Source organism: Schistocerca piceifrons, chromosome 2 (assembly GCF_021461385.2).
Source record: "Schistocerca piceifrons isolate TAMUIC-IGC-003096 chromosome 2, iqSchPice1.1, whole genome shotgun sequence".
Classification (NCBI taxonomy): domain Eukaryota; kingdom Metazoa; phylum Arthropoda; class Insecta; order Orthoptera; family Acrididae; genus Schistocerca; species Schistocerca piceifrons.
In genome coordinates, this window is record NC_060139.1 from 395,051,764 (window position 1) to 395,069,327 (window position 17,564).

At 40.6% G+C, this 17,564-nt stretch overlaps 1 protein-coding gene across 2 annotated transcripts in view; it reads left to right on the forward strand.

Moving 5' to 3' along the window:
* Window positions 1-17,564, forward strand: part of LOC124776214 (GPI inositol-deacylase) — a 180,503-nt gene that overhangs the window by 140,915 nt on the left and 22,024 nt on the right. For both annotated transcript variants that reach the window (XM_047251065.1, XM_047251066.1), the window contains exons 13-14: window positions 14,252-14,769; window positions 14,849-14,950. In XM_047251065.1, coding sequence (XP_047107021.1) covers window positions 14,252-14,769; window positions 14,849-14,950 — 620 coding nt within the window. The remainder of the gene's footprint in view (window positions 1-14,251; window positions 14,770-14,848; window positions 14,951-17,564) is intronic.

A 17,564-nucleotide genomic window follows, 5' to 3' on the forward strand; every position in this document is an offset into this window, starting at 1 on the left:
TCCCGGGATTGGAATGACTCCTTACCCTCTCCCTTAAAACCCAAATCCTTTCGTCTTTCCCACTCCTTCCCTCTTTCCTGACGAGGCAACCGTTGGTTGCGAAAGCTAGAATTTTGTGTGTATGTTTGTGTTTGTTTGTGTGTCTATCGACGTGCCAGCGCTTTCGTTTGGTAAGTCACATCATCTTTGTTTTTAGATATATTTTTTCCCACGTGGAATGTTTCCTTCTATTATATTTAATAAAGAATTAAGTGTTTGTAAGATGATTGTGCCTATTTTGACATGAATTAGTAGGATATTACCGACTTTTCATAATACTCAAGTATTATGAAAATGTGACAGCTAACAGATAAAATTATGTATTCACAACAACAAAAAATGTGTTGGCAGAAAACAAAAGTGGTATTATGAATTTTGCAGTACCATAAAGTTTTCGCCCTGACACTAAGGGGTACTGAAAGTAGCAAGACAAATTTTGCTCGAGCATTGTCTTACGATTCCCTTATTGAATTTCTATTTGCCTGCTTGTATCTCTGTTACAAACGAATTAAAGATCTGACTTTCAGCGAGTTTCAAAAGGTAAACTAAAGCAGCGTGTACCAGGTAAGCGAGCACATTACTGCGGGGCTAGTGAAGAGGGGCAGTATACATCCTACTTAATGACCCAGAAATCGCTATGCTAGATATATTGCAACATAAAAGACAGGAGTAGTTGTATTTCCCGTGTTTAATGACTTTCATTGGCTGAAAAGTATTAACTGATATCCTTACATCACATCTCAAGAGAAAATTACTCACATTATTCAGTTGAATATCAAGTGAATCTAGCAGGTTAGTTCTATGCCTTCAAGGAAGTAATTCATCAGTCACACAGTTTCCAAACATATTCTGCATTCTTGCCAAGTTACAGTTTCACTACTGGGAAGGATATCAGCTGATCGGTTCTGTGAGTGACCTCGGAAGTGACTAAAGCTTCGCCTCATCTACATCTACATCTACATTGATACTCCGCAAGCCACCCAACGGTGTGTGGCGGAGGGCACTTTACGTGCCACTGTCATTACCTCCCTTTCCTGTTCCAGTCGCGTATGGTTCGCGGGAAGAACGACTGTCTGAAAGCCTCCGTGCACGCTCTAATCTCTCTAATTTTACATTCGTGATCTCCTCGGGAAGTATAAGTAGGGGGAAGCAATATATTCGATACCTCATCCAGAAACGCACCCTCTCGAAACCTGGCGAGCAAGCTACACCGCGATGCAGAGCGCCTCTCTTGCAGAGTCTGCCACTTGAGTTTATTAAACATCTCCGTAACGCTATCACGGTTACCAAATAACCCAGTGACGAAACACGCCGCTCTTCTTTGGATCTTCTCTATCTCCTCCGTCAACCCGACCTGGTACGGATCCCACACTGATGAGCAATACTCAAGTATAGGTCGAACGAGTGTTTTGTAAGCCACCTCCTTTGTTGATGGACTACATTTTCTAAGCACTCTCCCAATGAATCTCAACCTGGTACCCGCCTTACCAACAATTAGTTTTATATGATCATTCCACTTCAAATCGTTCCGTACGCATACTCCCAGATATTTTACAGAAGTAACTGCTACCAGTGTTTGTTCCGCTATCATATAATCACACAATAAAGGATCCTTCTTTCTATGTATTCGCAATACATTACATTTGTCTATGTTAAGGGTCAGTTGCCACTCCCTGCACCAAGTGCCTATCTGCTGCAGATCTTCCTGTATTTCGCTACAATTTTCTAATGCAGCAACTTCTCTGTATACTACAGCATCATCCGCGAAAAGCCGCATGGAACTTCCGACACTATCTACTAAGTCATTTATATATATTGTGAAAAGCAATGGTCCCATAACACTGCCCTGTGGCACGCCAGAGGTTACTTTAACATCTGTAGACGTCTCTCCATTGATAACAACATGCTGTGTTCTGTTTGCTAAAAACTCTTCAATCCAGCCACACAGCTGGTCTGATATTCCGTAGGCTCTTACTTTGTTTATCAGGCGACAGTGCGGAACTGTATCGAACGCCTTCCGGAAGTCAAGAAAAATAGCATCTACCTGGGAGCCTGTATCTAATATTTTCTGGGTCTCATGAACAAATAAGGCGAGTTGGGTCTCACACGATCGCTGTTTCCGGAATCCATGTTGATTCCTACATAGTAGATTCTGGGTTTCCAGAAATGACATGATACGCGAGCAAAAAACATGTTCTAAAATTCTACAAGAGATCGACGTAAGAGATATAGGTCTATAGTTTTGCGCATCTGCTCGACGACCCTTCTTGAAGACTGGGACTATCTGTGCTCTTTTCCAATCATTTGGAACCCTCCGTTCCTCTAGAGACTTGCGGTACACGGCTGTTAGAAGGGGGGCAAGTTCTTTCGCGTACTCTGTGTAGAATCGAATTGGTATCCCGTCAGGTCCAGTGGACTTTCCTCTATTGAGTGATTCCAGTTGCTTTTCTATTCCTTGGACACTTATTTCGATGTCAGCCATTTTTTCGTTTGTGCGAGGATTTAGAGAAGGAACTGCAGTGCGGTCTTCCTCTGTGAAACAGCTTTGGAAAAAGGTGTTTAGTATTTCAGCTTTACGCGTGTCATCCTCTGTTTCAATGCCATCATCATCCTGTAGTGTCTGGATATGCTGTTTCGAGCCACTTACTGATTTAACGTAAGACCAGAACTTCCTAGGATTTTCTGCCAAGTCGGTACATAGAATTTTACTTTCGAATTCAATGAACGCTTCACGCATAGCCCTCCTTACGCTAACTTTGACATCGTTTAGCTTCTGTCTGTCTGAGAGGTTTTGGCTGCGTTTAAACTTGGAGTGGAGCTCTCTTTGCTTTCGCAGTAGTTTCCTAACTTTGTTGTTGTACCACGGTGGGTTTTTCCCGTCCCTCACAGTTTTACTCGGCACGTACCTGTCTAAAACGCATTTTACGATTGCCTTGAACTTTTTCCATAAACACTCAACATTGTCAGTGTCGGAACAGAAATTTTCGTTTTGATCTGTTAGGTAGTCTGAAATCTGCCTTCTATTACTCTTGCTAAACAGATAAACCTTCCTCCCTTTTTTTATATTCCTATTAACTTCCATATTCAGGGATGCTGCAACGGCCTTATGATCACTGATTCCCTGTTCTGTACATACAGATTCGAAAAGTTCGGGTCTGTTTGTTATCAGTAGGTCCAAGACGTTATCTCCACGAGTCGGTTCTCTGTTTAATTGCTCGAGGTAATTTTCGGATAGTGCACTCAGTATAAGGTCACTCGATGCTCTGTCCCTACCACCCGTCCTAAACATCTGAGTGTCCCAGTCTATATCTGGTAAATTGAAATCTCCACCTAAGACTATAACATGCTGAGAAAATTTATGTGAAATGTATTCCAAATTTTCTCTCAGTTGTTCTGCCACTAATGCTGCTGAGTCGGGAGGTCGGTAAAAGGAGCCAATTATTAACCTAGTTCGGTTGTTTAGTGTAACCTCCACCCATAATAATTCACAGGAACTATCCACTTCTACTTCACTACAGGATAAACTACTACTAACTGCGATGAACACTCCACCACCGGTTGCATGCAATCTATCCTTTCTAAACACCGTGTGTACCTTTGTAAAAATTTCGGCAGAATTTATCTCTGGCTTAAGCCAGCTTTCTGTACCTATAACGATTTCAGCTTCGGTGCTTTCTATCAGCGCTTGAAGTTCCGGTACTTTACCAACGCAGCTTCGACAGTTGACAATTACAATACCGATTGCTGCTTGGTCCCCGCATGTCCTGACTTTGCCACGCACCCGTTGAGGCTGTTGCCCTTTCTGTACTTGCCCAAGGCCATCTAACCTAAAAAACCGCCCAGCCCACGCCACACAACCCCTGCTACCCGTGTAGCCGCTTGTTGCGTGTAGTGGACTCCTGACCTATCCAGCGGAACCCGAAACCCCACCACCCTATGGCGCAAGTCGAGGAATCTGCAGCCCACACGGTCGCAGAACCGTCTCAGCCTCTGATTCAGACCCTCCACTCGGCTCTGTACCAAAGGTCCGCAGTCAGTCCTGTTGACGATGCTGCAGATGGTGAGCTCTGCTTTCATCCCGCTAGCGAGACTGGCAGTCTTCACCAAATCAGATAGCCGCCGGAAGCCAGAGAGGATTTCCTCCGATCCATAGCGACACACATCATTGGTGCCGACATGAGCGACCACCTGCAGATGGGTGCACCCTATATGGGTGGCAAGGGCTTGATATCCTCATTATATTTGAATGAATCGTATTCGCATTTATGTAAGTAGGTTTAGGGACTAGAGTGTAATTACTTCTAATACATCGATGCACTGAGTGCAAACAAATATCATAAATTTATGACTGCAACAATTATTTGTGTTTTACTATCTTAATACGACCGAAACCTCGGTAGCATATTCACTAGATGTGATTCACAATTTTGGAGATTCTCGAGTAGTTGAGTTGTCAACATATCTTTGCTATACAATATTGTTATTGAGATCACTGTCATTGGCACAGCACTTCAGAAGACAGGCATGACCTGGCTTCTTGTTGTCTGCTTGTCTCACAGATATTCTGCTGTTGCTCGAAATGTGGAGACATAAGATGAATTCAAATATTCCATATGGCGAAAATCTGATATTTCACTTCTTCCAGCTCTGACATTCAAAAAATAGTTACAAGAAGCAGCAGAAAAGTGCCTGTTAACCAACAGTTAATAATGCACTCATAATTAGTGCAATCTGACAAACTCCATCTGTCGTATGATAATTGTGAAAAACTACTTTTTTCACTTGCACAGTACCACAGTATGACCTCAAGGCTTTTGTAGGATTCCTATACTTAATTTTGTTGTGATCGTTTTCAGTGACAGTAGAGTAGGAGCGAAACCATCTGACTTGAAATGTACTTTTCCAGCGGGATATGAATCTTTGGCTACAGTTGCAATAGCATATCCAGTGAGGTATCAAGAATGTGAGCATTCACTCATTGCTGTAGTATAAGATAGGGCAGAAAGAAGCATGTTTCCCACAAAGTAATCAATGAGAGACACTGAAATTAACGCATAAAGTAATCATCTGGCAAACATAAATTTTCCAAATCGCTGTCACTTATTAAACATGAATTTTTCAGAAAGTTACAGTTATATCTAGTGAAATGAGTAGGTTATACTGCTCCTGTCCATCTCCATCACTATCACTGAGTTGACAAACATTTTCTGAGTAGCACTTAAGATCTTAAGATAGAATTTTGTGTGTGTGCGTGTGGGCAAGATAGAATTTTGTGTGTGTGTGTGTGTGTGGGGGGGGGGGGGGGGGGGGCACATGCACGCTTGGTGTCTGTTCTTTCATACATGTCCAGAAGAATGGACACTACAAATCGAAAGAGACAGCCTTGTTAATCAATTAAATATCGAAGGACAGATGTCCAGGCTGTCACAGCTACAGTGGCAGATGAAAATTTGTGTCTGACCAGGGTCAAGCTGACATTTATGGTGTTTTTTCTTTCAGACATGTCCAAAAGAGCAGACACCACACATATATGCATATACAGTATGTTTCAGGAGGAATAGTAGATACTCTAGCAGGTGGTAGTATAGACGAATTGCATAAAAAAATCCATATAAATATGTCCACTTTTTATTGAGTACAGAGATACAGCTGCTATTACATAACCTTAACAAACTCAAAGCAAAGGCAAATGAGGACGTTCAAAGTTCATTTTCAAAATTTGTCTCAACGACTTCAATGCACTTTTGACTTCTCTTGATAATGCTACATGTAGCTCTTCTGACGTTGTCTTTGCATTCTTTTTTGAGGCCTGCACTATTCATAATCCAAATGATCAAATCGGCTCTTGGGCTTACTTTTTCTATGTAGACTTCACCTTTCAACCATCCTCACAGGCAAAAATCCAAAAGGATAAGGTCCGGGGACCTTGGTGGCCAAGAAAAGTGCCCTTATCTACTGATCCATCTTCCGGGAAATATTATGTTTGGATGATGTGTCACCTGACGAATAGAATGTGCAGGAGCCCCATCATGCTGGATGACCATACGCATTCCTGTAGCCAAAGGAACCTCTTCCAGTAATGCTGGCAGCTTATTTTCAAGAAAGTGTAGACAACGGGGTTCTGTAAGGACCAACAAACAAAATGAAAATGCATTGAACCCAGCTGTAAGTCCTCAGTAGAAATTGGACACGTGTTATATGGCATTTTTTCTGCAATTTGTCTATACTACCACTTCCTACAATATTTACTATTCCTCCTGAATCATCCTGTATAATTATTCAGGTCTCGATGGGCCATTGAAAGTTTTCAGTGCTAGACGCACATCATCATCTGAACCTTCGCGGGAATACATTGTGGCTGCGAGCAAGTGGAATAATGGATGGGGGTACCGCATATGTGGAATGTGGCAAAGATAGGAATTTGTGTCTGACGAGGAGCATATTTAGATAGTTCCTGCAGGGAGGCTGGCCACTGTGTCTCGATAGTGCAGCGGTCAGCGCGTCTTGCTTTGTAAGCAGGAGGTCCAGGTTTGAACCCCAGTGGGGCACAAATTTTTATCTGTTGCTGTATTTCAACACCCTGTGACAGTGTGGACATCTGCCCTTCGATGTTTAAGATGCAATCGTTTCTTGAGGCAATAAGGTGATTTGCAAACATTTGTCTTGCCATCAGTGTAACGGGACTTCAACGGCATCCATTCCTTAGTCATTGCTTTGTGCTAACCCATGTCATATACATGCGAACCAGATTGTAGTGCATATTTAGTCAAATAACGAATGGTCAATATAAAAGTATTTACGAACAGTAGAAGCAGGATTGCAGCAAGCTGATCACTTAACCAAGTGCAACATAGAGTACCTGTGTAGTGAATCATTTCAGCTGCATAACTGACGGTAATATCTGTCAAGCAATTAACTGCAAAATTAATGTAATACCCGCACAATGATCCCCGTAGTTATACTGCATCATTAGCAACTTGTGAATGGAGTGCTACATTCGTTAAATCAGATTACTCAAGCTGATGCCAAATAAAGAAAAGCGACGACACCACCACATTGTCTTTACTTAGGTAGTCAGTGCTAGATTATGTCACCACCATTAACATTACTGTAAGCAGTTTGACAGCATAACACTACCATATCCACTGACGACCTATACCAGTATCATCACACAGTTTTTACTCTCAGTGATTACAAGTTGCTGATGTTTGTCAAGAATTGCAGAAAGCACCTCATAAATGTGAAGTTCCATTTGCATTATGCCTTGGACAGAGAACCCTAAATAACAGTAAGAGATTACCCAGCTATTGGAAGAGTCCATGTATTGTCTCGAGTTCTAGCAGTTTGATATTCATGCAGTTCCCGATGTTTTCACACTAACAGGTTTTTTTGGCTATTGGAATACTCATGGGAATTATCAAAGTGCAATTGCTAGAACACTCAACTACCTTAATAACACCTCATTTTGGATTGAATATGATGTGGAAAGTGACATTGATTTGACGTTTCCGTCTGTCTCCTGATGACATAGTGAATGAAGTGTAAAGTGCACTCATAGTTGTGTTGCCTGCCACATGAATTCTATAAAGTCTTGTGGCAGCTGGCAGTCATTGCTGTATACAGACATGTGCAAATATCTTCGCTACTATAGGGGAACTCATCTTTGTTGCATTTTGTCCATACTGTAGTAAGCACAATAACATAAGGCTCATTCTGCTGAAGAACTTGATGCCTGCAAGTCCTTAAATAAGAATCTGCGAGCGGTAGTAATGTATGAAAGGAAACAGACTGTTGGACAAAAGAATGAAGAGCTCCCTGCTTTTTGCATTTCCAATAGAGCCTATGATAAGAATCTGGTGTCATTAATGCTTCAGAAGCCTAAACTGTTTATTTTTTTCACTTGATACTAAAACAAAAAGAGGAAATGGCTTATATCCTTCTCAGAAGCTTTAGTTTTTGTGTTTATTTTCTCACTTCATGCTAAAACAAGGGCATTGATATGAGAGGAGAAAATTAAGTATACGCTTCCAAGGCATAATATTTCCTTGTGTCCTACTACTGCGTGCATGAAAGCCCTGCAGTTAATTTTTGTGTGTTAGATAAATTTTGATATCACCTTACATTACTTTCCGAGGAGGTTTCTATTTTCTTGGGATTAAAATAGAGTGCACACTGGACATTTCATCACTGGTTAATATTCTGATGACTAATGGCATGATACCCATTTCAATTGCTCCATGGCACCTGTGAGTAGAATCTCATGTTGGTTACTATAAGAACATGCAGGCAGTGATGTCCGCTCACGGCAGTCAGAGCCAAGGTGATTTCTTTCTGTTTATGGCAAAGTGTCTGTTGCAGCGGCCCACAGCCGACGTAAACAAATCACGGCGGCATTGGGCACTGCTAATTGCTGCACTTGTCGCGAGCTGCAACAACAAGAGCGCACTATCTCTGCTAATGAGATTATGGAGTTAATACATCTTACTTACTTAACTTAATATGTAGGACATGGGTTGGATAATAATTCAGTTTCTAGAAACTCGCCATTGCATTAAAATAATTTACAGTTATATTTGTTGCAATATTTATTGTTGCTTGTCTCTCTAATGTTAATAGTATTGATTCAGATTGTGCATGAACATGAAAACACACACACACACACACACACACACACACACACAATTTTATCTTAAGTGCTACTCGGAAAATGTTTGGCAACTCAGTGATAGTGATGGACAGGAGCTGCATTAACCTACTCATTTCACTAGATATAGTTGTAATTTTCTGAACAATTCATGTTTAATAAGTGAAAGCGATCAGGAAAATTTATGTTTGCCAGATGGTTACTTTATGCGTTAATTACAGTGTCTCTCACTGTTTACTCTGTGGAAAACCTGCTTCTTTCTGCCCTAGCCCATAATACAGCAATGAGTGAATGCTCACATTCTTGATACCTCACTGGATGTGCTACTGCTACTGTAGCCAAAGATTCATATCCCGCTGGAAAAGTACATTTCAAGTCAGATGGTTTCGCTCCTACTCTACTGTCACTGAAAACGATCACAACAAAATTAAGTATAGGAATCCTACAATAGCCTTGAGGTCATACTGTGGTACTGTGCAGGTGAAAAAAATACTTTTTCACAATTATCAGATGACAGATGGAGTTTGTCAGATTGCACTAATTATGAGTGCATTATTAATTGTTGGTTCACAGGCACTTTTCTGCTGCTTATTGTAACTATTTTTTGAATGTCAGAGCTGAAAGAAGAGAAACGTCAGATTTTCGCCATATGGAATATTCAAATTCACCTTTAAGTCTTCATGTTTTGAGCAGTGGCAGATATCTGTCAGAAAAGCAGATAACAAGAAGCCAGCTCATGCCTGTCTTCTGGAGGGTGTGCCAATGACAGTGATCTCAATAACAATATTGTATAGCAAAGATACATTGACAACTCAACTACTGTAAAATCTCCAAAATTGTGAATTGCGTCTAGTGAATACGCTTTCAAGGTTTCAGTCTGATTAAGACAGTAAAACACAAATAATTGTTGCAGTAATTAATTTATGATGTTTTGTTTGCTCTCAGTGCATTGATGTACTATAAGTAATTGCACTGTAGTCCCTAAACCTACTTACAGAAATGCGAATAAGACTCATTCACATATAATGGGATATTCAAGCCCTTGCCATCCACAACTTTGAAACGAAGCTTTACTCACTTCCGAGGTCAATCACAGACAATACCAGCTTGTATCCTTCCTGGTAGTATAACTAAAACTTGGCAACAATGCAGAATATGTTGGGCAACTCTGTGACTGACGAGTTACTTCCTTGATGGCACAGAACTATCCTGCTAAATTCACTTGGTATCATCGTATCATTTCAATTGAATAATATGTGTGACTTTCTCTTGAGTTGTGATATAAGGATATCAGTTAATGCTTTTCAGCCCACAAAAGTCGTTTGCCATGAGAAATACAACTACTCTTGTCTCTTATGTTGCGATATATCTATCACAGCAACTACTGGGCCACTAAGTAAGACAAATACACTGCCCTTCTTTGCTAGCTCCATGGTAACGTGCTTGCCTACAAGGTACGAGATGCCTTGATTCGCCTTTTGAAACTCACTTAAAGTCAGATTTTTAATTCTTTTGTAGCAAAGATACAAGCAGGCAAATAGAAACGCAATAAGGGAATCACAAGACAACGCTCGAGCAAAATTTGTCTTGCTACTTTCAGTACCCCTTCGTATCAGAACAGAAACCTTATGGTACTGAAAAATTCATAATGGTACTTTTGTTTTCTGCTGACATATTTTTTGTTGTTGTGAATACTTAATTTATCCATAAACTGTCACATTTTCATAATACCTGAGTATGATACAGGACATGAAGTAAGCACAGACATTTTCGAAGCCAAATATCGGTAATGTCCTACTAATTCGTGTTAAAATAGGCACAATCATCTTACAGGCACTTAACGCTTTATTAAAATAGATTGCCTCCATGATGTTTCTGTTGTAAGTTGAATTTAATTTGTATTAGTACAGTGAATATTTTAATACAACAGTAATCACCAAAGAGAAATTAATCAGCAACAGTATATCCTTTCACAAGATACAAAACAGGCTGACAGTGCTAAAGTAGTTTACAAATTCTATGCCTTTAGAAATCTACTGGTTCTAATGATGTCATTAAACCAGTGTAATGTGAAGAGCATTTTCGTCTAGAAATGAATTGCCTTGATGGTTCTACATCTACATCTACATCTACATTTATACTCCGCAAGCCACCCAATGGTGTGTGGCGGAGGGCACTTTACGTGCCACTGTCATTACCTCCCTTTCCTGTTCCAGTCGCGTATGGTTCGCGGGAAGAACGACTGTCTGAAAGCCTCCGTGCGCGCTCTAATCTCTCTAATTTTACATTCGTGATCTCCTCGGGAGGTATAAGTAGGGGGAAGCAATATATTCGATACCTCATCCAGAAACGCACCCTCTCGAAACCTGGCGAGCAAGCTACACCGCGATGCAGAGCGCCTCTCTTGCAGAGTCTGCCACTTGAGTTTATTAAACATCTCCGTAACACTATCACGGTTACCAAATAACCCTGTGACGAAACGCGCCGCTCTTCTTTGGATCTTCTCTATCTCCTCCGTCAGACCGATCTGGTACGGATCCCACACTGATGAGCAATACTCAAGTATAGGTCGAATGAGTGTTTTGTAAGCCACCTCCTTTGTTGATGGACTACATTTTCTAAGCACTCTCCCAATGAATCTCAACCTGGTACCCGCCTTACCAACAGTTAATTTTATATGATCATTCCATTTCAAATCGTTCCGCACGCATACTCCCAGATATTTTACAGAAGTAACTGCTACCAGTGTTTGTTCCGCTATCATATAATCATACAATAAAGGATCCTTCTTTCTATGTATTCGCAATACATTACATTTGTCTATGTTAAGGATCAGTTGCCACTCCCTGCACCAAGTGCCTATCCGCTGCAGATCTTCCTGCATTTCGCTACAATTTTCTAATGCTGCAACTTCTCTGTATACTACAGCATCATCCGCGAAAAGCCGCATGGAACTTCCGACACTATCTACTAGGTCATTTATATATATTGTGAAAAGCAATGGTCCCATAACACTCCCCTGTGGCACGCCAGAGGTTACTTTAACGTCTGTAGACGTCTCTCCATTGATAACAACATGCTGTGTTCTGTTTGCTAAAAAACTCTTCAATCCAGCCACACAGCTGGTCTGCTATTCCGTAGGCTCTTACTTTGTTTATCAGGCGACAGTGCGGAACTGTATCGAACGCCTTCCGGAAGTCAAGAAAAATAGCATCTACCTGGGAGCCTGTATCTAATATTTTCTGGGTCTCATGAACAAATAAAGCGAGTTGGGTCTCTCACGATCGCTGTTTCCGGAATCCATGTTGATTCCTACATAGTAGATTCTGGGTTTCCAAAAACGACATGATACTCGAGCAAAAAACATGTTCTAAAATTCTACAACAGATCGACGTCAGTGATATAGGTCTGTAGTTTTGCGCATCTGCTCGACGACCCTTCTTGAAGACTGGGACTATCTGTGCTCTTTTCCAATCATTTGGAACCCTCCGTTCCTCTAGAGACTTGCGGTACACGGCTGTTAGAAGGGGGGCAAGTTGATCGATAAAGAGCGGGAAAGGTAAAAGATTATGAGTATACGACCAAAGGGACAGGTGCCTGGGAGATGACTTACCTATCAGTACAAGTGCCTGAGAGATGACTTCCCCATCAGTCTCCTGGATACTTTCGTTTCTCAAATCAACAGAGTGCGTTATCATGCAGTATCACACGTGGTGTAGTTTTGTCTGTCGATTTTCTTATATTGTGACCAAAAGGTGTCTCAATCATTGGCAACAAATTCCAGCTGTGATGGACACATCCTTGAGGAAGACTTTGTAGTGCAGAACACACTTTTGGAGCTATCGGATGGAAAATATTACGTTTACACTGCTCTTTGCTCGAGTTTATGTCTTTGGTAGGGCTCAGCCTCTCATTTCTTTTTAGGAACTTAATGATAACAGCATAATAGCTCGTAACCAGTAACAGTACTGCACAGGAATGCTCAATGATGAACTTGATGACGTTCAAGCGAAACTGCAATAATAGTCACTCTGTTGATTTTTGTTGTTTCGAATTAGAGAATACAGTATTCCTACACCAGGCTTCTGAACCTTGCCTGTTGAATGCAAATGTCGCAAAGTGGTTAAATGGTAATCCATCACATATATCAGTAGTCGAGACTTCCTTAATGTGGACAATCATTCATGCCAGAATGATCTCTGTTGAAATAAGAATATCTTTTTCTGGCGTATTTTTCCCAAAAGCTCTCACTCCACACACAGTTCAAATCTTTCATGCTGCCTCCTCTGCATTCACCCCCCTATTATACCAAAAGTAAATATTGTAGTGCGGATGTTACATCTTTTTTCAAATGCGACCTAATTTTACAATGCTTAACCGTATTTAATGATTTTCGAGTATGAAAATCCAGTGCTTAGCTGCAAAATGATAAGTAGAACTTCAAATTCGAAAATGACAGTTGATATATACACTGACAGCATAGCGCTGATTCACGTGGGTGGCACCCAATCTCAGGTGGCAGGTGGCGTCTGGCCGGTGGCCGGTAGCCGCTGCAGCGCGAGGAAATGCTCAAGTGTAAGCTGCTGTGATCACGAAGCAGAAACATGGTGTCGTGCGGAATTGTTTCTGGAAGTGTTTGTTATTTCTGGTGGGTAGAATGTGAAGCGAATTATTTTCGATGTTCCATCAGAGTCATAACTTTAGATGAGGGTCAAAATATGGTTAAGAAAAAAAAATTTACAGTTGGACGCGTACACGCGACTATACGTTCGAATGCACGGTGATTACCACCAAACCATGGGCTCACACAACACATCATCTCAAAAGCAGATAACACTTCCTCCTGCCACTTCCACATCTTACAGTGTAGCCAGATTGTGCAGTGTTCTCAGGGGCAGTTGATTTTATTGGCCATCTTCAGTGAATGAGTCAGACTTCGTTCTGTGGCAGCCGGCCGGCGATCAGTTTTTATGTCTAAGACTCCACCATTTGACCTTTAGGCCCACACTGTTTGTCTGTTGAAAATCAGTCCAGTTATTTCTTTGCTGAACTTTGTATTTTCGACAAACCGTGTGTTCTTCCTTTTTTTCCCAAATTCATGTCAGTCATCAGCTTTCCACATGGAGTCATTTGAATGATTGATCTGTTTCCTCAGCACTTGTTGCATGTCATTTGTATCATGATGTGTGTTCTCAGAGTGTCAGGTATGGTCACTTCTTCAGTAGAAGGGTGATTTATAATATGATGGATGTACAGTGCTTATCATTGAAGTCTAAAGAGTTAGATAAAAAGAATGTGATTTTTTTAGGAGACCTATTTAATCACCAGTTTTATACAACTGATTTTTCTTTGTAACTCTCAGCCATGAAAAGCAGCCTTCTGATAATATCAAATGATTTCTTTAATCCTAAGCTTTAAAATCATGATTTATCATTAAATCAGTGAATAATAAATTTAATTTTAAATGCTTAGTACTACTAAGATGTAAAAAAGAAATCTGGACAGTTCAACAGTATATATCAATCTATAAAATTGTTGTGTCTCTATCATTTCCCCATTTCTTTCTAGTTGTGCAAAATGTATGAAGATTACCTTGAGCAACTTGTGAGAATGTCTCTCCATTTCATTGCAAAAACTTTGAAAGGTGCTACTAAAAAGAAACAGAACCTGCCAGACAGGAACAAGGAAGAAGAAAAGGAAGAGGACAACAATATAGAAGATAAAAAGAATGAAGAGAATAAAACTGCTTTGGAGAACACTAGGAAAGATGATGACAAAATTCCTGGAATAGAGCACAAAGAAAATGATACAAATAATGATGTTACTAATAATGATGTTACTAATAATGATGCTGCCCAGGATGATGACCTCAATGAGAAGAAAAATGAGAAGTATGGAAGTAATGGTAATGAAGAAAACAAAGTAAAAGATGAAACAGAACAGGGAGCAACTCCAGATGCAAAGGAAAGCAAGGACAGTGACAACTCTCTTTCTGCACTCCATTTTAATTTTACCATTTTTATAATCTGGCTCACAGTGTGTGCTCTTAATGTGCCAAGTGCCCTAGTGTGGGCTCATAATTACAGGTTTGTACAAAAAATAATGTTTATGGACTTGATAATGCAATATTTTGTTGTATTCTTATAGCTTTTTCCTTTAATGTAGGTATAATAGAAGACTGGAACCTGATCCATCACTGCCTTTAAGTGTTGTTCTGTGTACTTGTGCAGGATTTCTGTGGCAGACAAATGTGCCAAAAAATAATTTGTAAGTATATTTAACTAGTTAAATATTACATAGTTGTAAAAAACAGGAAGACCAGATTACTGTTTAATAGTTCACTGATATGCGTCAGAAAGATATCTTAAGTAAATAAAGTGACTGCTGTTGTATCAGCATTTATCATACAGTTATGATCCTGAGAGGTCACACACAAAAGGAAAAAGTCTGCTTTGGTTTTAGAATGTTGCCACCATGCAGTGCACAGATTTTTCCAAAACCATCACACTACTAAAATGTAAATACAATTGTTGGCTATGAAATTCCTAATTCAGCTCCCTAAATCAAGAAGGTTTTCTTAATTCACACCAAATGGAAGTCCAAGTGTTACTTTCACTCTGACATATTTTGTGTAGGTGGGAGATATAGAGAAATGTGTGGAGAGTGTAGCATTGTGTTTAAATTTTTGGTAACAATGAAACAAGGAGAGGAGAAAGAATGGAACCTGATTCTGGCACATAGCACTAAGAGGGTCAGATGGACCTGAATGTCCCGACCTAAATAACAGATCTCTGACAACGGTTACTCCTCTCATTCCACAAGATGGGATATGCTTGGAACTTAACGCATAACTTCTGGTGCACTATCTGAGGGTCAGGAACTTAACATGTGTTCTCCTTTTCATGGGTGGGGATTAGAACTTTTTTGTAGAAATGAATGAGAGGTGTAGGATGGTCATTTCATGAATGCTGTAGGAGTTGGTCAAGTAGACATGGCACAGCCTGTACATGTTTGAATGGAGGTCATAACCAGCCTGTGCTAGTGAAATCTTTGTCTTCTTCTTCTTCTTCTTCTTCTTCTTCATTGATTATTGCCAGATAAATCCCAAATATCACTCGTCACTCCTAGTTTGGCTTTCATACTTCTCTAGTAATATCAATTGCTCTACTTTCCAATTGACCATTATGTATAACTTTCCAAGAAAACTGCAATTATAGTTTCCCATTACAAAGCGTACTTGGATTCATTCCATAATTCTAGCTATAGTAAGTGTCAGTCGTAAGCGCAATGGAAAAGTTATCCCAACCAGTCTCTCCTTCCCAAGAGCAAAAATTTAACTGTTAATGAAAAATAAACTGTTGTCCAGGCTAGTACTTGGACATCAAAATTTTCCAGCCACTCTTTTTGAAGTTTAATTTAAGCAGTGCCTCATGGGCCTTCGTCACACGCCATATTGTCACCATCGTCTCCAGATTTGTTCTAAGCTCCGAAGAGACTCTTTGACATTCTTTGGTGAAGAAGAATATGGCTCAGGTTATAAGTCTGTGAGCCAATCAAAAAGGTATATCTTGCTGAAACTAGTACTATATCTAAGCAAAAATACTCTGTGAAGGTGCATAATCTATTTACAGATTTAAACATGTAAAATCCAGGTTGGAATAATGACAATATTATGAAAAGGAAAGATTGCTACTCATCACATAGCAAAGATGTTGAGTTGCAGGCAGGCACAACAAAAAGAGTACTAAGCAAGTAAGTTTTCGGCCAGAAGGTCTTCTTCCTAAACAGACAACATACACACACACATTCATGCAAATGCAGCTCACACACACGACGACTGTCTCTGGCTACCAGGTTCCAAACTCCGAGCACGACAGAAGAAGCAAGCTGGGATGGGGAGGGGAGTGAGAGCAGGTTTTGGGTGGGGGAGAACAGCTGTTTGTGGGAGTATACTGGGACGAGATGGAGAGATTGTAGGGCAGTTACATGCAGTCGGGAAGTTGGACAGCAGGGTGGAGGGAAGGGGGGTTGGCAGAAAAGGAGAGAAGTGCACTTGCTGAATAGTTGATTGTAGAGTGGGAAAAGGGAAGGGGCTAGATGGTTGAAGGACAATGACTAATAAAGGTTGAAGCCACAAGCGTTATGGGAACAAAGGGTATATTGCAGGGAGAGTTCCATGTGTGCAATTCAGAAAAGCTGGTGTTGGTAGGAAAGATTCAAATGGCACAGGCTGTGAAGAAGTCATTAAAATGAAGAATGTTGTGTTGGGCAGGTGCTATGCAACTGGGTTGTTCAGCTGTTTCTTGGCCACAATTTATCAGTGGCCAGTCATGCGGACAGACAGCTTGTTGGTTGTCATGCCCATGTAAAGTGAAGCACAGTGGTTGGAGCTTAGCTTGTACATCACATGACTGATTTCACAGCTATCCCTGCCTTTGACTGGATAGGTGATGCTTGTGACCAGACTGAAGTGGTGAGAGGATATATGAGATAGCTCTTGCATCTAGGTCTACTACAGGGATATGAGCCATGAGGGAAGGAGTTGGGAGCAGGGGTTGTGTAGGAATGGACGATATTGTGTATGTTTTGTGTCAAAATATCACTGTGGGAGGGATGGGGAGGATAGTGGGTAGGACATTGCGCATTTTAGGGCACAGTGAGAGGTGGTCGAAACCCAGGCAGAGAAGCCAAACCTCACACCTCAGTAGTGTTTTTACATTTCGCAGCATGCAGTTGCAACTGTAGCGGTTATAAAGCTAAGTACTGACAAAGTTATTTGTGCACTGTTATACAGTTATTAAATTTAATAGTTTTCAACAGTTTTTCATGCTGTTTGTGGCAAAATAGCGATTTGATAAACTTTTGGAAATGTTTGCTGTGT